We start from the raw sequence: 22,956 nt of genomic DNA on the forward strand, positions 1-22,956 counted from the left end.
CTGTTTTACAGTTACTCCCCTGCTGGTGCCTCCCTCCTTGGCGCGGTTTCTGCCTGCGATCAGCGCCCTCTTCGCAGTCACGAACTCGCCAGCAGCTAGCAGCACTTACTAGTAGGAGGGCCCACCGGAGGAGAGGTGAGCGACCAGAGCCAGGGAGTGGGAGGAGGAGCTGGCTGCCCGCACCCGCACTCCGCCCCAGATGGCTCAGAGAGTGGGCTGCGGGTTGGGAGGTTGGGAAATTCCAGGATCAGGTTGGTAGTGCGCCTATGTTTTTACCTGGGTCACCAGCAAAACTACTCCCCTCCTCCCTAGGCCCGGATCCAATGTCATCCCTCACCCTCAACCTGTGAAATGGCTTTAACCATACACCTGCTGGCTTGTTGTGCTCTATGACATAATTTGGCAGAGCACGGCGTGTAGCACACAGTGGGCGCAAAGTAAATGGCGGCTCTGGCGGTTCTAGCACCGGAGGCGGCTTCTTGGACACCCGGCGTTCGCGGGAGCCTGAGGCGCTCGGTTGCTAGAGCCTTAGCTGGGAGTGGCGTGGCTGCTTCCCGCCTGCGTAGGACCAGGCCGGTCCCCGCGGAGCTCAGGGCCTGGACCCGCGCTCCCCACCCAGAGCTAGGGAAACGGGAAAAAGAGGCACAAACTCGGAAGCCGCAGTAGGGCAAGAGCCTAAGCAAATAATCCTTTCCAAGCATTCACACCTTGTCTATGCCAGGGCACCGCCTGGGCCTACGGCCTTCGCAACCTGAAGCGCCCGCAGCCCAGAACTGGCATCAGGCCGGGAAGGTCGTCGCAGGCCCCAGAGTGCGGGCACTGGGGGCGCGCGCCCACTGGCCGCCCGGGGCTGGGGAGGCAGGAGGGAAGGACGCCGGCAGGCCCGCGGCTGTTTCCCCTCGGCCCGCGCCGCGGACCCGGGAGGCCATTTTGAGAGCGCGAAGAGGGGCGGCAAGATGGCTGCGTGGGCACCCGGGAGGTCACCGCGCCAAGGGCCCGCCGATCCCCTCCTCGCACTCGTCCAGCCGCGCGGCCCACGGAAGCGGAACGCGCGTCGAGCGCTCCTTGCCCGCTCGCCCCAGACAGATGCCCTGTTATTCATTACCCCGAGGCCTAGAGGAGCGAATGGCTGCCGTCTTCCTGCCCACAGCCAGCCGGACCCTCCGTCGCGGCTGCCCGGTCCCCGGAGCCGCAGCCGCCGAGCCCGGCTGTGCGTGTCGTGGCTGCTGGGGAGAAAGGCGTCCGGTAAGAGCCCTCCTCACTGGGCTGCCCGCCCCGGGCAGGGGCGGAAACGGTATTCCCCGCGTGGGGAACAATGGCGTTATTTTGGAGTCTGCAACCGAGAGCGCTTCGAGCTCTTTGATTGTTTTCGAGGAGTGCTAGGTGCGTGGCTAACGCCCGCGTTTTCTTGGAACCGCGAAGCCTGACATGGCGAGCCGCCCTCCTGGGACTGAGTGTGGTCCCAAGTGCAAGGATAGCCACGGGCCAGGGAGCCGTGGGCCTCGAGACCCGGACAGGAGCTTGCGAGGGCCTCCATGGTCCGTGTGGTTGGGTCTGAGGACCGGCCGAGAGGCTCCATTCACACCATCCCAGGGCAGGCTGCGGGTCAGATGCGAATGAAGGGGGCCGGGCATTGGAGCTGCATGTTTGAGCTTGCCCCCTCCAGGCCTAAGGGCCAGAGCTTCTGCTCTTCTGCCTCCTTTGCCCCTATCCTACCCTCGTGAATAATTTAAGCACAATCACTGTTTTTCTAGCTCTCCGCATTGACCCACCGCTGCCTTGAAGCAGATCCCAGATGTGTGCATTTATATGCAGAGTGACCAAGAAACTTCAGTAATACTAGTTTGTGTCTTTGGAGTCCCGCTTTGTGCCAGGGCTATTGCTAACAGCTTCAAGAGAATTCGACCTCACCTTGACAGATAGGGTGATGATTCACTATTTGTGTCTTTTGCCATAGCTAGGATGTGGTAGAGCCGGTTGTGGACTCGGGGCTATCTGCCCCAAGGCCTGCGTTCCCAACCTGTCTCTCTGCAAGTACACAGGAACACAGGGATTCATCACCGTTGTGGTTTCATCTTTCAAATAAGCAACAAGCCTCTCCTGAATCCAAGTCCCCATCCCCACACAGCCCTGCCTCACAAGTGAGGGCTCTCCTGTCATCCCCCAACCTCCCAGTCTAAAGCCCTGGCCTCAGATTGTGTGACTGAATAATGTGATTATTCTGAGCTTCCTGGCAGCCACGAAAAGAAAACATGGTGGTGATAACCTTGTTTTTAAAATGAAACTCATCAGGATTTTAGAGAGATGAACGTTTTTCCTGCATGAGGCTTATAGAAAATGTAAAGCTTAGTGGTTATGTAGGTCAACTGCTCATGTCACTGATGAGGAACCAGGTCCAGAGAGGTTACGTGATTTTCACCAAGGTCACAAAATTAGCTAGTACAGTGAGGACTGAGACCCAGGGGTCCTGACTCCCAGTCCAGTTCCCATCCTCTCATGAGCAGGCTTTAGTGGGCTTCTCAACTTGGAGACAGTTTAATTGTGGTCTAGCGACTCCATTCCTCACTATAAATTGCTCAGACCTGGATGCTGCCTTGTTCCTTTCTTTTCTCCCAGTTCCTAGTGCTGGGCTGGACTCATCATTGTGGGTGTCTCTAAATATTTGATAATTGAGTGGGGCTAAAACCTCTGATAATGAGGGGATGGGGGGGGTGGTGGTAGAGGGGAAGTCCCTGACTTCAGTTTTCAAGGGGGCCTTTATTTTTTTAATGTTAGGTTCCTGGTCCTTAATTCCCTAGGTCTCTCTCCTGGCAAGTGGTACGAGGTGGGTAGTGTGTTTTCCCTTTTGGCAATCATCCTATTCTGCCCCATCACATTATTGGACCTTATAGGAAAGGGTCATTTGTCTCTTGGGGGACTATGTTGTCAGTAACACCTGCAAGTCCCTTTAGGTGAACCAAGGGAGGTTTCCCCACCAGCACAGTGGCCATGAGACCTGGCCGACTCATTTTTTTTGTCCTCTTTGGGTGGAGAGACAGCCTTTCTGTACTTGCTCAGGTTTGATTCCCATGGCTTAAGTACAAATCACAGAATGTGGCTTAGATTAGTAAATTTCCATGGCTCCCAAAAGGTAGCATTTGAATCCCTGGCATGATAACTGTAGGTGCTGAATAAATTTAGTGACCTGCAACAGACCAGATTCTCTGGAATTCTAGGCTGGAAAAGTGTCACCCCTGGGTGTGGGAAAGGTTGTGCTTCTTGATGGGAGTCCCTATTGGCAGAAAGGCTCCAACAGATCCTGGCCAAATTCTGTCGTCTTTGGGTAGAATCTGCATGAACAAAGCAGAGTAGGTAACTAGGGCTGGTTTGCAGCTAAAGCCCCAGCTGTGGAAGAAAAACAGGGTTCAGCTCCCCAGATTAGTTACTGTCTACAAGGATTAAAGGCCCCAAATAATGGCTGGCTTCTCCCCTCCTCTGTGCCAAGGGAAGACATGTAAATACAGCCGCACGCCAGCTTAGGCAGTAGATGTGTATAAATCGAATTTAGCAAATCAGATCATGGTCTAAATGCACTATTTAAAGCAGTCCTGCAGTGAAGCCTTTTACAAAGGGAATAATCATTTTGTGATGCTAATCATCAACCTCCAATTTATCTCCTTTGTAAGTTCAGATGTTGGTGCACTGGGTGTTCTGAAATTGGGGCGCTCTTGCGTAGGGCTCTGGTGATGGCTGTCTGCCTTCTTTTTCTGACCTCTCATTTTAAATGGGTGCATGTCCTGTTTCACTGGGGGCCTCAGGATGCTTGTCATTTAGCCTGATAGTTCTCATCCATCCCACTTGTCTTTTTATAATCTGATAGAGCCCACCATTCAGCTGCTCCTGGCTCCTTTTTTGAGATTTTTTGCCTTTCCTGGGGAGAAATACAAGCCCTGCTGTTCTTGAGGTGTTAAAACCAGCTCCCTCTCTGATCTGAACCGTCTTTTGTTTCCCTGAGCTTCTGGTACCTTTGGTGCAGATCAGAAAGATGATCTGAGAGTTGACTAGATAACACAAATCAGCCCTGAATTTAGAAGGCGAATTAAATGCAGCCACCCATCTGCTGAATAGGCAATATCCAAAATATTCTCCCCATTCATGGCAAAATAACTGAGGCCTGGATGTTAAAGGGACTTTTCCCACAAGTTAAAATCAGGACTCCAAGGAGAACCTGTCTCCCAATTGCTATAAAAGTGTTTTATATGCTGAGCTGTAGTTCCTTTCTCTACAGAGAAAATATAATCAGAGACCATCTGGGTGGGAGAGAAAGAATGAAGAGAAAGAAATGGATCAGAGTGGAATAAAGGAAGTGGGCAGGAAGCTGGGGGGCTTCGAGGAGCCTGACCTTGCTTAGCTTACAGGCCCTGATATAGTGTCTTTGTCAATGCTGCCACTATTGACGCGTTCCTCGGTAATTATGACTGTGTGTTGGCATGGCGACTCGGAGTAAGAAGACTAGAAGCACTGGGTAAATGCACGACTTGTTCTTGCCTTCTAAAGCAGAGAGGAGCTTTTGTGGGTAGTTCCTACAGGGATACATGGTAGAAAATTCACCAGACCCAGTGCTGGAGTATTTACACCCCATAGGAGCCAGGTAGCCCTGAGCAGAGATTGTACAAACAGAGGTCCTTAGCAAGACTGGCATCTAATGCAGAGGTCTTCCAGAGCCTCCCTCTTGTGTCTTCCTGTTGGTCTTTGTTCCTTAGCCTTGTAATGTCAAGTATATTCATTTCTGCTCCTCTCTGGGTTGTCTGCTTCAAAATAGGTTTACGTTGCAGTCTCCCTGAATTTGATTGATCATAAAATTATCTATTTCATAGGCCATGACTGTGTATTTGGAAGCTGAAGAGAAAGGCTGATGGGCACAGCTGGGACTTCCCTTTCTATCCTCTTGCCCTTTTCTTAGATACTTGGACCACATTCTCATCCTCATCTGAAAATGGGGAGAGGTTGCTGTTGTCTTGTATAACCACTAGACACCCATGCTGTTGATCTCATGAAATGTGGTCAACGTGGCATGTTGAAATGATAATGTTGGGTTAAGTACAATATATTGTTAAAACGACATGTTCATTCTTACATTTTAATGAAGCTTCGGAAACATTTAAAATTATACTTGGAACTGACATATTTTCATTGGATAGTGAGGTCTACACTAGAGGCTCAAGACCTCTTCCATCCCCAGTGCTTAGTAACTAATCCTGATCTCCCCCAGGAGGCTTGTGGCCACACAGGGCTCTGTGCATAGAGGTCCATGGAAAAGCTAGAGAGGAGGCACATAGAGAACCTTGTGCCTTAAGGGGCTTTTAGGAGTGCCTAGTACAGCCCTTTAAATGGGGATTACCCCTCAGTCCTTGGAGGCAGAAGTCGTGGCTTGAATCTGTAGACAACATTGTATTTTTCAGCATTTAAGGTGGGGACAAGGCAGCCAATAGGTAAACCCCGGAAGAATCTTTGGATGAAGGTTTAGCAGTGCCCCAGTGGAGTTTGAATGGGCACAGCTGTAGATAACAGGAGGGTTGTCCTCCTTCCCCCGTCCCTAGCAGTGATTTCATAGTCTCCCAGATGTGCAGAAACCACAGGGCACGGGAAGGCAGCCATGCATCCCAGGTTCGTGCCAAACCCACTTTCAGCAGGTTTGTTTCCTTTGGCCCGAGGGCTCCTTGTCACCCCTCTCCTGGCTGCCCCTCCTCCCCTCAGCCTCTGCTGCTCTCCCTGTGCTGGAGCTTCTGGGATGCGTCTTGGCTCAGAGCCAGCGTCTTCTTGGAGAGGCCTCCTGCCCTGGCTCCCTGCCAAGCCTCAGGGCCTCAGAGAGATTTTCCGGGGAGGTGCTGGGCTCATACTGCTGTCAAAGGGCAGAGGGGCCTCAGTTAGCTTTCTCCCCTTGGAGGACCCCTGGCTGTGGGTCTGGGCTTGCCTCCAGCCCCCTTTCCCCCTCAGAAACTCCAGTTTCCTGCCCTGGAAACCCAGGACTGGGTTAAGGGCCTTCCAGCTCCAGTAAGCTTTGAATTTATAAAAAGAAGGCTCCTCACATGAACCTGGGAGGTGAGAAATGGGCATCGAGGAAGTCATAATGAGTCATGATGATGGGGACAGGAACCATTTACTGAGCACTTACTCTGTGCCAGGTTCTGTGCTAATGCTTTGTATATTGTATCTCCTTTGAGGGCTGTCTCTTCGGGAGAAAAAAGAGTAGTAAATTGGACCAGGGATTTTCCCTTCTTTTCTAAGCCAAATGCCATTTGGGTGACTGCATGGGGTGTGTTACAGGGGCTACAGCCCTTGCATAGGAGGGACTATCAGCCCCCAGTGAGTCCTTGTCTCCCAAAGAATCAGCCTGGGCTTTGGGAAGCAGCTTGAGTTCATTTGGGTTGCCAAAGGATGCCTCTGCAGTGTCTCCTGCTTGGGGCTGGCAGTACACCTGGAGAATCAAGATGGGAGGGCTCTATGCTGGGCCCCTGGGAGCCTTGGTGCAGTGCTAGAGGGGTGAGCAGCATACCACCCAGTCTGGATTTATCTCCTAATTGTGTGTTCCATATCCCTGCTGTGCCTCAGTCTGTAAAATTACGGGGTTGGCCCAAGCCTACCAGCCTGCCCACAGTGCCAAGGGACTGTGGCTGCTCAGGATGAGGCTGGCCTTTTGCTTTTTGCAATGTTGTATCCCCCTGATGTAGCACCCATGGTCTTCTGGAGGAGGGAAGGGGGCCCACATCCTCTGTCCCATCTCATCTTGTCCTTAAGCAGACAATGTCAAGCCTTCCTCCTATCTGCCCAATTCTGCACTATAGCTCCTACTGTCTCCTTAGGTTAGGAGAGGTGGCAGATGCCTCTGAAGGCATGTTACCTCCTTGATGAGTGCTGGGGAAAAGGGGAGTAAAGAAACAAGTCTCAAGTTTATAGCTATCCTTCCCTTTGAATGTGCAACTGCTTTTACCCAGTATCGAGTTCACTGTTCTCTCTTCTACCGTGGGTGACAGACTCCGAGACCATGGTGGTGTGAGGCAGAGGCAGTGTGGCCCAGTGGGTATCCAGGTGGAGGGGTTGGTCTGATCTAATTCAGAGCCCACAGGGCACTCCTTTCCCTCTTCGTCTGAGCTAGTTTTCCCATCTGCAAAATTGGGAATAGTAATACTGACCTTGTGACACTCAAGATGCATCCCCCATCTTGCTGGTCTGTCACGAGTGAAGGCCACCTTCCCTGGCCAGCAAGGGACCAGGGTCAGCTCTCTGTTAGTCACTCTACAATAAGCTGTGGTGTTTATAGAACAGCCATAAGCTCTGCAGTGCAGGGAGAACTCCTGACCTCTAGGAGCAGAGAAACTAGCTATTACCAGCCTAAGGCGGCACACATCCAAGGAGCAGAGTGTTTTGATGTTTTGTCTCTGTCCTTGGGAGTTAAGAGAAGAGGAATTAGATTGGGGTGGAGAAGCCTCGCTGTGCCCAAACAGGTCTTCTAGGCTGTTGAGAGGGCAAGACGGCATCCCTGCCAATGGGGAGAACTCTTCAACTAGGGCCTTTTTTTTGTGGAGATGAAGTGGGAGGAGGATTCCTGCTGGCCTGGGCCTGAGATTTGGATGTAGGTCAGGTCAGATGGTGGAGGATAAGAATGACGAGGTAGGGAGCAGGCTAAGAGAATTGGTTTGGTCACCATGTGCAAGACTTGTGGGTATTGGAGGCTATCAGGCCTTGTGCTGCCCAGGCCAACCTGAGCTAAGCAGCCACACCCACCCTGTGCCACTCACCTCTTATGGTACCTGGCCTGGACGTCAGCAGCCCCAGGGCTGTGCTGTGGAGCCATTTCCCACTTTGCAAGGGAACTACGGGGCTCTGAAATTGGAAGTCTTCCCATGCCACACTGTATTTTTTCTTTTCTTTTCTTTTTTTTTTTTTTTGAGACGGAGTCTCGCTCTGTCGCCCAGGCTGGAGTGCAGTGGCCGGATCTCAGCTCATTGCAAGCTCCTCCTCCCGGGTTTACGCCATTCTCCTGCCTCAGCCTCCCGAGTAGCTGGGACCACAGGCGCCTGCCACCACGCCCGGCTAGTTTTTTGTATTTTTAGTAGAGACGGGGTTTCACCGTGTCAGCCAGGATGGTCTCGATCTCCTGACCTCGTGATCCGCCTGTCTCGGCCTCCCAAAGTGCTGGGATTACAGGCTTGAGCCACCGCGCCCGGCCACACTGTATTTTTTCTTACCACACTCATTTATTCATTCAATGTCTATTGACCACACATTATGTGTCAGCCTCTGGGCAAGGCCCTGGGGATACAGAGAAGGAAACCACAGTCCCTGGCCCAGCACTTTAGCTTGTGTGATGTGGAAAGGCATATATCCGTTTAGAGCTGGAAGGCCAGGCTAGCAGGGGTGGTGTGCTAGATTAGCAGGCACTCCGGGTCTGACAGTTATCATCAGTTTGTGGCTTATTGACTTTCCTGCCCCTCTCCATGTCCCAAGAGCCTGGGAGAACAGCGTCAAAGGCCATGTCATGCTTTGCCTGTGATGACCTTAAGCTGTCGTTTAGCCTTAGCTAGAACTGTAATTCTCTAGATTCCATTGTTTCTGTATAGAATTGTGACATTTCAGTTACCCTTTCTTCATTTTAAAAACACCTTTTTTTTTTTTTTTTTTTTTTTTTGAGACAAGGTCTTGCTGTGTCGGCCACGCTGGAGTGCAATGGCCTGATCATAGCTCACTATAACCTCGAACTGGCTCAAGCAATTCTGCCTCAGCCTCCAGAGTAACTGGGACTACAGGCATGTGCCACCACACTCAGACTTTTATATTTATTTTATAAAATTAAAAAAAATTTATTTTGTAGAGACAGGGTCTTTCTTTGTTGCCTAGGCTGGTCTCAAACTCCTGGCATCAAGCGATCCTCCCACCTGGGCCTCCCAAAGTGTTGAGATTATAGCATGAGCCGGGCACAGTGGCTCACGCCTGTAATCCCAACACTTTGGAAGGCAGAGGCAGGTGGATCACCTGAGGTCAGGAGTTCAAGATCAGCCTGGGCAACATGGAGAAACCCCGTCTCTACTAAAAATACAAAATTAGCCGGCGTGGTGGCACATGCCTGTAATCCCAGCTACTCGGGAGGCTGAGGCAGGAGAATTGCTTAAACCTGGGAGGCAGAGGATGCGATGAGCCGAGATCGTGCCTGGGCAACAAGAATAAATCTCTGTCTCACCAAAAAAAAAAAAAAAAAAAAAAAAAAGATTACAGCATGAGCCACCACACCCAGACTAAAAGGCAGTTTGATTTTATAAATCAAAATAGCAGTAATCTATCGAGATTTACTTGTGAGATTGGTAGGAAACATCTTAAATGTAATCAAACAATAAATTACATCTTGATGAATTCGTGTAGGTTTCTCTTCCTCAGAAGAAATCAGATGCTGTTCAGAGCACCAAGGCTAGAATTTTACCTTGGTTCTCATGCCACCCTGCACCCAGGTTGGATCCTGAGTACAGTTTTTGGCAGGTGGGCCTGTATATAAGTTAGCAATGGGGGATACCCAGCTGCCTCTCTTCATACAGCTGAGGTTTTGGGGAGTAATTCTCACAGCCCCTGGGTTGGGCCTAGTCCTGCAAATGAATTCACTAGCCCTAAAGCCCAAATTGCAGCCTCTGTCATTCTTTCTTGCCTTCCAGGAATGGGAAGGGCAATAAGTTTCATCTTATTATTATTGCTATTTTGGCAGTTTTGTTGACGTTGGTGTGTGTATGTTATAAGATAAAGCTCTCAGAAATTACATAGCATTTGTCAAGGATATAAGAGGGACTCTGCCACTTCTGGCTGTATAGAAGGTGGTTCTGTATCTTTAAATAGAACCTCAGGTCCTTAGCCACCAGAAACGTTTTCAGGGGAAGTGTGCACCCTCAGCAGCTGCTGCTGGTGGACAGGATGGGCACACATGGAACAGGCTTTCCTCTGTGGCCAGGTGAGAAGCAGGTGGCGAGACACAGAGCAGTGCTGTGCTCTGCTTCTGAAGCCTCCAACCTTTCCTTTCTTAGGAAACCCCAGAGAGATTGGTGATGGTGATTTCCCAGGAAGACGTGGTGTGCTCCGACTTCTGTGACAGTGAGCAACGGGACCAATGGATGTCCGGATGCTGGCAATGAGTAGGCCTTCCCTACGCTGGGTGGCGTCCACACCCTTTGGCTTCCATTGCCTGGGTCTCCTGGAGGTGATTTGCTGGATGAATACTGCATGCACAGAATCTGGCCTTGGGTTTGAATATGGCGGCCAGTGGACAGCATGTGCTTCAGTTATGAGGCTGCCCAGGAGATGCTTCTTCCAAGGCAGAGCATATGCCGAGTCCAGTGCTGGAGAGGCCGGGTGTGCAGTTGACCAATTTCCAGTTCTAGTTTCCCTCTCATGTTCCTCTGTCCCCATCCAGGACATGCTCTGGAGTCAGAAGACAGCAAAAAGAGAAGCAGAAGTCCCGGTGGCAAGAGTCCAAAGGTGGGTCCCTTCCTGACATGGGCATTGGGCTGCACATGTGTGTTTGCAGTTCTTTCCAGCTGCTGGAAAGATGTATTTCTGTGGCTGTAGATGGATGGTCCAAGGTAGATTTAGGTTTTAGAATACTGTTATTTTTTTTTCTATATTCAGGGAGAAAATAACCCAGTTTGGGAAGGACAATTTAAAAAGGGAAAATATTAGGTATGATGGCACACCTGCAGTCGCAGCTATTCGGGAGGCTGAGGCTGGAGGATCACTTGAGCCCAGGGGTTCCAGGCTGCAGTGAGCTATGATCACGCCACTGCACTCCAGCCTGGGTGAGAGAATGAGACCCCTGTCTCTTAAAAAAATGTAATTTAATTTAAAAGGGGAAAATATCCTTGGTGGTTCTTGGAACCAGCACCTACTAGGTTGACCCGTATGAAATTTCTTTCTTGTTGATGAAAAATAGTCAAATATTGACAATTTCTTATGGTTTAACCTACTATAGTTCCATTCCTCTGGGATGGTAGAGGGATCCCCAGAAACACATTTTAAAGAGTTTCTGATACTTTAACCATTTGTGTTCCTCTTCATCCTATGATACCCTTCACAGAATTTTTTTTTTAACAGCAGGAAGGAATCACTGTAACCTGTGGATTGTACTGCAGTAGGAAACTATCCTAGCAAGGCTCCACTTTGCCCCAGCTTCAAGGTATATCATCTCAAAATGCAGGATACTTCAGATGAGTTTTGAGCACCCTTTCTTTTGTTATAAAAAAAAAATTCCAGACAGTTCAGCCAATACTGACTAAGGGCTAAGACTAGTTCCAAACTTTTCTGTCTCTGGAGGAATTTGCTTCCATCTGGATGCCTGAAACGGTATTTTACTTCACCTCCTGTGTCACCGGCAGCAGTCCTGGGAGACTTGGGGAGGAGGTTGTTGGGAGAGCCAGTTCACAGCCTCTCCACAACCTTTTAGCCACCCCGGTGCCGGGCAGCCAGAGTGTGGGCTTTTGACTGAATGTTCTCGCCTTCCCGCATTCATTACACCATTGTCAGTGTGTGTGTCTGGGGCTGCCTCTGGGTGTGTGTGTGTGTGTTTGTGTGTGTCTGTGTGTCAGTGACAGGCTATGTGTGTCTGTTTCTGTCGGCTTGTCTAGGCGTGCTCAGTGCAACAAGGAGCTTGGGGAGGTGGCAGTAAAGGGGGAGGGCATTTCAAAGCCCAGCTGTCCTCCTCAGGGACCTCAGGAGATACGTGTGTGTATGTGTGTGTGTGTGTGTGTGTGTATGTGTGTTTGTGGATTTTTTTCCATATTGCTCATTGTGTGGGGCTGCATGCGAGTGTCTGACCAGGTGTGGTGTGAGCAGCCGCTGGGCTGGGTGAGCCCCATCTGCTGTGAGCTCCCAGACTTGCCTTCTAGCCCTCTGCTGCCATCCATGGGGAGCCTCTCCCTTCGCAGCTCACCGTCTCCTCTCTAATTTATTAGCTGGAAAGGAGGAGAACATGAAACGTTGCTTGAAGACAATGGCCGAGACAGCAGGTCCCACCCTGCACAGCCGCCAACATCTCTTCCCTCAGCCTTGTCTCTTCTTCTGCAGTTGGGATCTGCACATTTAAGCCTGAAGTAAGAAGAAAACAAGCCCCCAAACCACCCTATTAAAAAATGTGCCTGGCCTTAGATGTGCAGAGGTAGCTATAAACTGTTGAAGGTGGGAGAGGTCAACAAAATTAAGGTTTGAGCCTTCTACTCTGGGGCCCCCTAGCTCTGAGTCCCAGCACTTCCCCCCAGCTCCAAGCCAGGTTGGAAGGGGGCAAGGGGCCCAAGGCAGCTGCAGGGGCTGTGTTAGTAAACACTTTCCTGGGTTCCCATTTTCTGTACACCCCCCACCCTTCTCTACTCCCTGATGCCCCGTTATACACTCCCACCCCCCAGCATCCCCTTTTCTGTGGCCTGCACAATGAGCTCATTGTCCCGGGTGTGATTTGAATAAGGGATCGGTGGGCCTGTTCCCAGCATTGTCCAAGGGGCTGGGAAAAACCCCAGCGCAGGCAGGAGGACCAGACCAGACAGAGACAGATGCCTAAATTAGCAACAAAGCTTTGTGCACGTCCCCTGGACAAGGGCTCGCCTTGTTTGCGTGGACTCGAGGGTGTGGAGCTGGCCGGCTGCTCGCATGTCTCCCCATGTTAATTAGTTTTGCATGCATGTCTGAGAAGGTGCCAGGGGAGATGTGTTTGCCTTTCCCCGGGAGGGGGCCCTGTTTGTGGCTGGCTAGTAGCCTGGGGGCCTGGAGCTGAGAGGGGCTGGGCCTACCTGGAGAGCCAGGCTCTGAGCCTGGCCAGGGAATTGCGGCTTTCCCATCCTATAGTTCTGTCTCTCTGCCGTCTGGGAGGCCTGGCTTTGCTCCCTATGCCTTCTTCCCGCCACCCCTCCATGTCTGAAAGTTGGTCAGCTCTGACTGCTGGGACTCACTGGCTTCCTCCCAGACCCAGGCCAGTGCCTGTCCATCTGGCAGTCTGTCTCTTGCGACACAGGGCCCCTTGGGACCGGGCAGCAGAAACAGCCAGTCTGGACTCTTCTCCGTCCCCCAGCCAGATGGCCAGTCTGCTGATCGCATTACGGCCTCCCCTGTCCCCAGACCCCTGCCGCCTGTGGTTGGACCAGGATCTTGTGTGGGATATGATGGAGAAGCTTCCTTTTAGGACCTCATAGAGGCCTGGCCTGAAAGGAAAGGGGTCTGGTAGACAGGGCGTAAGGCATGTCCTTGCTACCGGTTTCTATGTGACCTCAGGCAGGCCAAGTGACCCCAAATCCTGAATCTTAGTTTTCTTGTTGGCAAGAGGAGTGAGTTGAACTTCAGGAATCTCTTGGCTCTCTTCTAACTCAGAAAGCCTCTGATGGTGGTAACAGTGGTGATCATTTCAAAACTATGTTGATTTAGCATTCGCTAATTTAGCACAATGACAGGAATGGGACTAATGAATTCTGGCTGGGGTGGAGGGGAGTGCTGCAGGAAGGATTTCATCCCTGTTTTTTGTTTTTGTTTTTGTTTTTTTTTTTGAGACGGAGTCTCGCTCTGTCGCCCAGGCTGGAGTGCAGTGGCCGGATCTAAGCTCACAGCAAGCTCCGCCTCCTGGGTTTATGCCATTCTCCTGCCTCAGCCTCCCGAGTAGCTGGGACTACAGGCGCCCGCCACCTCGGCCAGCTAGTTTTTTGGGTACTTTTTAGTAGAGACGGGGTTTCACCAGGTTAGCCAGGATGGTCTCGATCTCCTGACCTCATGATCTGCCCGTCTCGGCCTCCCAAAGTGCTGGGATTACAGGCTTGAGCCACCGCGCCTGGCCTCATCCCTGTTGATATCCAGTGTGGGCTCCTGTTTTCAGAGTGTGGGGAGGACCAAGAGCAGGCAGAGCCTGTCTTCCCAGGTCTTCACAGAGGAGCTCTTCCCCATCCCAAACCTGCAGTGGTGAGAAGCAGGCCCTGGTTCTCTGCACAGAGACTGCCAAGCAGAAGAGAGCTTGGCAGTGGCAAAGGAGAAGCTGGAGGGAGAGCAGCTGCTAGCCAGGGCCCTAGGTGTGTCCTGGTTGCCCCCTGCAGGTCCTGGGACAGGGTTGGTGGGGGTGGGCAGGGGACAGGGCTGAGAAGGGTCAGGGTTCATCTGGGAACTTCAGAGTTCCCACCTCTCCACAGCCCTTCAGAATAACCCCAGGTGGTAGGTGGGGAGTGGGATGAAGCATCACCCTGCTGTTTAGTGCAGGGCTCTCAGGTTAAGTGGCCAGGGGGTCTGGCTCCTTCTTTGCCAGCCTCCCAATCTCTGTCACTCTCCCACTCTCTCATCAGGTGTTGTGGGATGTACCTTGCACTGAGGCCAGGCAGCTGACCAGAGCCACCCACAAGGAGCCTCTGGAATTAACCTCAGGTAGCCACTCAGGCCAGGCAGGGGAGAGACCCTGGACCTCCCTTCCAGCAGGGACCTTCCTTCCCATGCCGCTGTGCCAGCCAGTTCCCATACGCAGTGCACTTGTTCCTTCCATCTGGGCTGCCTTTTTCCTCCCCGCCTCTCTCTCTCTCTTTATTTCTGTTTCTGGGGGGCCTCTCTTTCTACCCCTTTCCCTGTCTCCCTGAACTGCTCCTCACTCAAGCTGGATAACTGGTGGTAAAGTCCAAAGCTCAAGAAGAAAAGAAGGTAGACGTTAGCGCTTCATGGCAGGGATAGAGTGAGAGAGTTGCCTACAGTACGGGTTGGGAGAAGAGGCAGGACAGCAGGGCCTTGGGAGAGCTGCCCACTGGCCTCCCTGCCCCTCCCCATTCCTACCTCCCAGGGTTTAGCCGCCTCAGCTGTAGCTCTGAGCTCCTTAATCTGGTGATCCTTGTGGTGCTGGGGGGCAGGCTAGCAGAGGCTTTAGGAGGTGACAGGGGATCTTGGGAGTCGCACTCTGCTAACAGAGTGTCATGCAAAGCTGGAGAATCACATTCCGAGCGCAGCTCCCACTCCTAAGGCAGTGGCCCGGCAGGGCTGGACCCAGCACAGGTGGTACCCAGTGGAGGGCTGAGGCACAGACCCTGCATGCAGTCGGGCGTCACCTCCTCTTTGTCCCTCAGGAGGAAAGTTCCCAAGATTAGGGCTTTCTGGCCCTTTCTGCATGGCTAAGTTTTTATTGTTTGGTAGCTGCCCCCACCCTTACCCCAGCCCCCAAATCCTCTGGCTGCCAATCCCAGTTAGAAGAAGTCTCTGTAAGTTGCAGGTATCATCCCCGTGGTCAGCCAGGAATATGCTGTTGGGTTAGTCGGGGGTGGGGATTTGTCTAGAACTAAGCAAGTATGCTGGGTGGAATGGCTTCCCTGCCTAGATGAGCAGGGGAGAGAACCCCTGAGATGAACCCCTGATTCTCTCAGCGATGGGCCCTGAGAGAAACCAGAAGAGACAGGAAATTGAGGTGGGGGTGTGAATGCAAGCCCGAGTGGTTCTGAGGCATCCAGCTTAGCAGAACTGGGGCAGCCCCCAGGCCTTGGACCTTGGCTGAAGGGTAGGAACAGAGGAGAAGATGCTGTGGGCCGAGGCCCAGGGCTCTGCTTCTGCATAAAACTCTGCAGCAGACCCTGGATGTCTCAGAGCCTCCAAACCCTCATTTATAAAATGAGCATCATAATCCCTACCTCCATTGGAGCTGCTATGAAGACTCTTGGGCACATGGGAAACACTCAATGGGGTTAATTTTTCTTCTCCTTTTCCTTTAGATATGGGGCAGAGATGAAGGAGTTAAGGTTCTGCAGGTCATTTAAGAGAGCTGAGATTTGGGGAATGTGGACAGTGGTGATATTCAGAATATTTAACCACCTGTACAGGTTGGGCACCAACCAGTCAGAATGACAGCTGGCCCAAACCATCAACCCAGGGAGGAGGGCACAGCTGAGCAGAACTTGTCCCTGTGTCTTTCTGCCCCGTCATGAGTCCGTTTATCAGCAAGCATACAGACATCCCTTGAGGGCAGCTCCTGAGGAGGTTGCAGGATGCAGGATCCTGAGATCTTTGCATTCAAGCAAGTCAGGCGTGCTTAGCATGGCGCACCCTGCCTGACCTGAAAGAGGACCTGGAAGCAGAGGGCAGTGAGCTGAGGGCCTTCCCAGCTCCTGCCCCAAGCTGGCAGCAGACCTGCCACCAGGCTCTGAGGAAGAGCTGCTTCTGTGGGCTCTCGCCATCCTCATGTCCCCTAGAGCTGCCCCTCCTTCCTGTCCCTTCTTCTCAGAAGCACCGTGGGTCAGGATTAGAGGGTCTGTTTGTGCTCTGATCTAACTCCTCATGCCTGTTTCTTAATCAGCCAGGGGAAGTTCATGGTTTCTGTTACCTGACTGTGGAGTATGGAGTGTCGTGTTGGGGTAGTGTGGAGCCATGTTCTGTCATCGTGGAAAGATTCTGACCTCAAGGCAGGCAGCATCTTCTCCCAGCCCCAGGCTTTCCGAGGCCACACCTGGACATGTGGTGCACTTAGCCAACACTGACTCCTTTTACCTGGCCTATCTCTTTGCCTTGTTAGGTGAAATTAATGGCTTTGAGGGCCTAAGGTGGTCTGGTTAAGTGACAAGGGCATAGGAAGACACAACCTTACCTAGCTGGAAGTCAGAGATTTGGACTCTAGCCCACTTTTCCACTGAGTGGTCTTGGGCAAGCCACCTCCTTTACTGGACCCAGAAAAGTAGCATTGAGCTAGTGCAGTAGTTTACACCTGTAATCCCAGTAACTGGGGAGGCTGAGGTAGGAGGCTCTTTTGAGGCCAAGAGTTTGAGAACAGCCTGAGTTTGAGAACAGTGAGACGCTATTCTTAAAAAATGAAAAAATTAGCCGAGTGTGGTGGCATGCATCCATAGTTCTGGCTACCTGGGAAGCTGAGGCAGGAGGATCCCTTGAGCCCAGTAGTTCCAAGGCTGCAGTGATCGCACTACTGCACTCTTACCTGGATGACAGAGCAAGATCCTATTTCTTAAAAAAGAAAGAGAAAGAGAAAAAAGAAAAGGAGCATTGAATAGGATGGTATCTGAGGTCCCTTTTAGCCCCTGCATTTTTTCATCTGGGAGTTCTTCCTGCTGCTTCTACTCTGTTACCTGCCAGTAACCCCTGCTCCCAGCCCCCTGGCTTACAGGAAACACAATTAGCTTTGTCCTGTTCAAGCTGGCCTGGGATGCAAGGAGGCACCATTACCTAGAGGCTACAAAAATGAAAACCCAGCTCACTGCTGGCAAGGGGCATGGGGCTGGGCAGTGACCTGTCCTGGAGCAAGACTTGGGCAGAGAACATGAGTCTCACCTAGGTGCGCTCCCAGTCTCTAATCTGGATGCTTTTGTCCTTTCTTCTACTTCTCTTTGCTCTGAATGGTGTTTGCCTTGGTGGCTTTGTTTGCTCAGGTGGCCCTCAAGGTGGGTTTGCAGTGTTCTCCTTGGGACTTGCCCCATTCCACTTCCTTAGGCCAGAACCTTTAGACTCAAAAGCTCCAATCCCTGAGAAGCAACCATGGGGGAAACACTACTTTTTGGTGCTGACCCCTCTCCGAAGCACCCCAGCTAGGCGGCTCTTCCACTGGTACAGCTGATACATGGATGTGGGCTCAGCATCTTATATGACTGGCGTGACCTTGGGCCAGCTCCTTAGCTTCTCTGATCCCCTATTTCCTTATTTCTAACATGAAGATAACCACACCTTTCTCATAAAGTTGCAGTGAGGCATAGAAATAACACAGATAAAGTACCTCGAAATGATGTTCTGTCTTACCTCCTAGTGCCAGCTGTACCCAGAGGCTTCAAAGGCCACAGACATAAACGCTTAACTTTCCTGACCTCTTGCCTTTGAGTTTCAGGACTGCCCTGCTGGGGAAGTGCTGAGACAACCTTGGAGGAGCGCCTCCCCCCAGCCCACTGCCCCTCTTTCCCCAGGGGGCAGAAATACCTAATTTCAGCCCTAATAATACCTGAATGAGATTTATAGGACACCTTCCTCCCCAGAGTGCAAAGCTTCTCACATATTATTTCTCTTATCTTTAGATTGTCCTGTGAAGTGAAGTATGATCGGACAGCCTCTTTTCAGCTTTTATGAAAATGGAGACAGAGGAATTGTGGCTCTTGCCAAGGTCACAGGATTGGAACACAGAGCCAAGCCACCCCAGGACATGCAAGAGCCTCAGAAGGGAAAAAGCCCAGCAGGAAGGGAGAACAAGTAGCCTCTGTTCTGAGGTTGTAACAGCCAGGGACCAGGATGGAGGAGGAGGACTCCGTAATCCTGCCCATCTGGGACTTGGCAGGGGACCTGGGAAAATGTACCCCAATCCATCCCTCAAGGGCCTTTGCCTTTGGCCCATTGGCCTAGCATCTCCTTCTTCACTATGTCTGTTCTTGTCAGATCTGTTTGGGTCTGAGGTGCATGGAACATTCTGGGTAGGCCTCCAGCAAACGGAAGCTCTTCACCGTGTTTCCAGCCTAGGACCAAGAGCAGCACACTGGCAAAGTTGCCAAAGCAAGGGACTCCAGCCTGCTAGGAGTTAACGACTCCCTCTCCCCAGCTGTCCTCCCCTTGGTGCTCCTCTTCCTCCCTCCTCCTGCTCACAGCAGGCAGGGCCTGGACCCGGGAGCCATGCTGCTGTGCTGTTGCCAGGGGAGTCCGGAGGCAGATCTGAGCTATGCAGGGAAAAGGCCCGGCCTGTCAAAGTGTCTGAGATGAACCGCCGCCGTCCCTGTGCAGCTGGGCTCAGACGTGTCTCAGCTCTTGTTCTGTGCCTGAGAATGGCGAAACCCAGTGAGGTTCAAGGGCAAACTCGCTATTCATTAGTCAGGGGTTCTTGACGTCCCGTCTCTCCCAGGGATGGGTTCCCCCCCTTCCTCTTTCTCCCCCTCCTATGACACATTCCTGGGTGCCTTTGGTGAGGACTGCACACCCTCCTCCTGCCTAGCCCCCTTTCCAAGGGCCTCTGAATAAACTCCCCCCAAGGAGACCAGGCAGGGTAGAGACAATGGCTGCAGGAAATCATTCAGGCGGGACATGCTGGCCTGCCCTCCACCCAGTCCCCCTGTGGGCCCCACTCCCTTCTGATTCAGGGCACCCTTGGGCCCCTAGCCTATACAGGCCTGGACAGGAAGAAGCCACTAGGAACAACCCTGAGGACATCATGTTAGTCCAGTGCCATTCTCCGCTGGCTCTGTGGGTGCCTTTGTGGCCTGCACCAACTGGCAGGCTAATTTTGTGGTTTCTGTACCATCACATGCCTATTTCAAGACACTCTCAAGCACTGTCAGTTGGGGAGTGTAAATTCTACAATATTTTCTGAAATGTGGCAATATCAAAATGTAAAAGGCAAATATACTTGGTCACAAAAATGGCACTGTTTACTCTGTGGGCATATTTGTAAAAGTTCCCAAAGAATTACATACAAGGATGTTCATCAGAGCATTTCTTTTGAAGAGTGTAAAGAAATGGACATGAACCTATGGTCTGTTCATACTGTGGAATACCTATGCAGCTGTAAAAATCAGTGTGGTAGATCTCCGTATATGAGTTGATGTGGAAGGTTGGCCAGTTCACATGATAAGGTGAATAGAATAAGTTACAGAACAGGCTGTGGAGTATGATCTTATTTGTAGATGTTTAAAAGTGAGTCATAAGTATGCTTATATACGGAAGTATGTACTGGAAGGCTACCTCTAGGGAGTGGGCATGGGGGAATGCACTCTTCTATACTGTTCTGTTTTCTTTTCGTGCTCCTAAGATACTTTTATTGAAAGATGTAAAGGGTTGTTCAGTATAATAGGCTTAACTTCTATCAACTAACTTGGCGTGGGTGCTTTAAGAGGGTGGTAGTGATGTTACTGGAGAAAGTATCCCACAATTACTGGTGGCTTCAGCCATGGGCCATTTTGGGGCCTAATAATCACATATCATCATGGTTGCTAGTGTTAATCGAAAACCTACTAAGTGCCAGGCTTACTGTCTCTGGGTCTTGCTTACGTGGGTATCATTATTCCAGTTTCACCAAATCAAAAGAAGTTAATTGGTTTGTTGCAGCTCCTCTGCAGGTGAGGGGCAGAGCCAGGAGCTTGGCTAGGGACAGGGGAGGTGGGTGGGGGATGGTGGCTAGATCTTGGCTCTCAGTTTCTTTCCATGCAGACATTGCCCCTCTGCCCTGAGGACCTGCTTGTTTGGGGGAGGAGGCCTTTGGAGGCACCGGGGTCATGCCAGGTGTTGGACATGGTGAACTGGGAAGTGTTCCCATTTGGCCATAGCCCAAAAGTATCACCGTGCTGGGGGGTGGGGAACAGGGCTGTGAATGGGCCTATTTGCATAAGCAGCATGTGTGGAGAGAAAGACATCGCAGAGCAGAAGAGGTGTGGGTGCCCAGTAGGGCAATTGCCACCCCTACTTCATCCCTGAAAGAGTAAATGGCCTGGAAAGTGTCTCCAAGAGGTAATGCTGCACACTACCCTCCCTGGTGGCACTGGGTCAGGTTACACCGGCCTTAGGTCGGTGGCTGCAGCAGCCTGCAGAGCTCTCAGTAGTGCCTCAGTAGCCTGGGAGGGAGTAGGGGCAGGGGGCAGGAAGAGGCATAATGGGGCTGTCCAGAGGGGTCTGGGAAACCTGGTCCCTGAGGCCTGGGCACAGCTACAGTCACTTCAGATTGGCTGTGGGGCCAGTGGACTGGGAAGGAAAAAAGCATTAAGAGTGACCAAGTGCAGAAGGCTGTCAGGTCCCAGGTCACATGCCTTAGTGCAGTGACTCCTCATCATTTTGTGGTGTGTGGGTGTCATTGGTACACCCATTTTGCAGATGAGGACACTGAGGCCCAGAAAAGTTAAGTTACATGTCCTAAGTCACACAGCTTGTAAGTGCCAGAACTGAGATCAAAACCAAGTCTCTTTGACTTTGAAGTCTGTACTTTGACTCCAAAGACATCCTGTTTCGTTTGGCCACTTATAGGAGGTCCCTAAAGCTGCAGACTCCCCTTGCCGGTGCCCACATATAGAGACATTAACCCCTGCCCTGCAGGGTCACCTCAAATAGTCTTTTAGCTGGGCTTCTCCCACAGTTCCACCTAATGCCATCCCCTGGGTTTTGCCCAAACCTGGACTGGGCAGCGGGGTGAGAGGAGGGGTTTACAGGGTTACAGAGCCTCATACAGATTGGAGCCCATGGCTGCTGGTCATCTGTATCCCTGCAGGATTGGCTGTTCCTTGGGGTCCTTGGCAGGAAGATGAGGATGCTCCCGAGACCTGCTCCAGTGCTTGCCAGAGGCTGGCCTGGTGGGCTCTGGAAAGACTGAGGCTGGAGAGGCAGAAGTAGGAAAGCAGCAATGGCACTCAGGTAGCTTGAATCACCAGGACCCTTCCAAGCCCCACAGGTCCTCCTGAGGGAGTACTAGGGCATCCTCTGGGAGAGGTCTCTTCCTATGCTGTGAACCCCCTGCCTTTCTTGCAACCTACAATGAATAAATTTTCTTTGCAAAGCCTTCCATGTCTCTGGTCAGTTTTTCTAGGAGGACATGAGTGAGGAAAGTAGCACTCTGCCACCAGCAAAAACAACTCTTCATGTCTTGGGGTGTGGTGGGGACCCTGGTATGGGTGCAAAGGATGGAGCAAGAAGTCTTACAAGGCTTAGAAATCTGTCTTCTTGACCTGAGCTAGGGTCACTTGGGCAAGAAGAGAAGGTCATGGCCAGTGCAAGGCCCACCTTGCCTTGAGGGTGCCCTGCCCTCAGGAGAGGGGTCCTGGAGGTTCTAGATTGGGAGCTAGCCCCCACACTCCTCCTCAACTTCCATCAGTGTCTTCTCATGTAATTCTCACAATGACTCCGTAAGACTGAATTTTATATTATAGACTAGGAAACAGAGGCTCAGAGAGACTAAGAAATAGGCAAAGCCACACAGCTGGGAAGCAGTGGAGTTGGCCTCCAGATCTCATCTCTGTGACCAGAATGGGATGGGGGGGGGCGGGGGTGGTGAGTCTCTTGAAAGCCCCTGGTAAGTTTTCTCGTGTATGAGCTAATTCACAACCCTGCTTTCATCACAGCATTCATTCTCACAAGGCCTTTGGACTGCAGAGAATAATCAAGACTTACTGTGCCAGGCACTATTCTAAGTGCTAGTTTGTGTCTTAAATCGTGGCTTAATCTTCACATCTGTGTGCATAGCTGGGCACTATCCTTATTCCTATTTAACCAAGAACGAGAGTGAGGCCAAGTTGGCCATCCAAAGTGGCCCGTGTGGCTCCGTATGTGGTGGAGGAGGGGGGATTGCAGCCAGGATGCCAGCACACTCACGTTTGTCTGTCCAGATGCCAGGCACTTAACTGCACACACTGCCTCCCTAAAAGCCCCATCAACCTAACCCGGGCCCACGACCCCAAATGAAACATCTTTCACCCGCCCCCCAGTAGCCCGGGCCGCGTTTAACCACTGGTAGGGCGGAACCACTGACCGGCAGGCGGCGCTCCCCGGAGCTCCCGGCTCGAGCCCCAGGGCACCGGGAGGAGCCAGGACCCCGAGCGGGAGAGAGACGACTGGGGGGCGCGCGGCACAAAGAGCTTTTTATTCAAATTTGTTTAGAGTTTCGCGAATTTGCATGAAAAATGTGTGAGAAAAGCCAGCTCCGGTGACCTCATCCGCACCTGCCATTAACGTTCAATTAGCGGCTGAATAGCGGCCGCCGACACGACGTGCAAAGAATCCGGCCTGCCCCGGGCAGCGAGGGCGGCGGGCCTGGCCCAAGAGGGTGGGACCGAGGGAGGGGGACGCGGCGTAGCACCCCGGCCTACTCCTCTGGCCCGGAGACCCAGGACCTCGTCCTCACTCCAACTCTCCGAGGGAACGCGGGGATCTCAGGACCCTCGAGCCCAAGATTGCTTGGGGCGCGCCGGGACCCTTAGGATGCCCCGCTCCCTCTGGGAGTAGAAAGGGGCGGGCTTGCCCCCTACCCAGGACGGAAGGTGGCCAGACGAGCCCCGTCCC

The 22,956-nt window shown here is 52.0% G+C and overlaps 1 protein-coding gene across 1 annotated transcript; it reads left to right on the plus strand.

The window, feature by feature from the left end:
- Positions 1 to 714: 714 nt before the first annotated feature.
- LOC106999282 (uncharacterized) lies at positions 715 to 21,460 on the plus strand. The gene is made up of 4 exons (XM_077938810.1): positions 715 to 1,245; positions 10,430 to 10,494; positions 11,964 to 12,101; positions 18,012 to 21,460. The coding sequence occupies exons 1-4, from the start codon at positions 715 to 717 to the stop codon at positions 18,061 to 18,063; spliced, it is 786 nt and encodes a 261-aa protein (XP_077794936.1). The 3' UTR covers positions 18,064 to 21,460.
- The last annotated feature ends 1,496 nt before the right edge of the window (positions 21,461 to 22,956 follow it).

Source organism: Macaca mulatta, chromosome 7, assembly GCF_049350105.2.
Source record: "Macaca mulatta isolate MMU2019108-1 chromosome 7, T2T-MMU8v2.0, whole genome shotgun sequence".
Taxonomy (NCBI): domain Eukaryota; kingdom Metazoa; phylum Chordata; class Mammalia; order Primates; family Cercopithecidae; genus Macaca; species Macaca mulatta.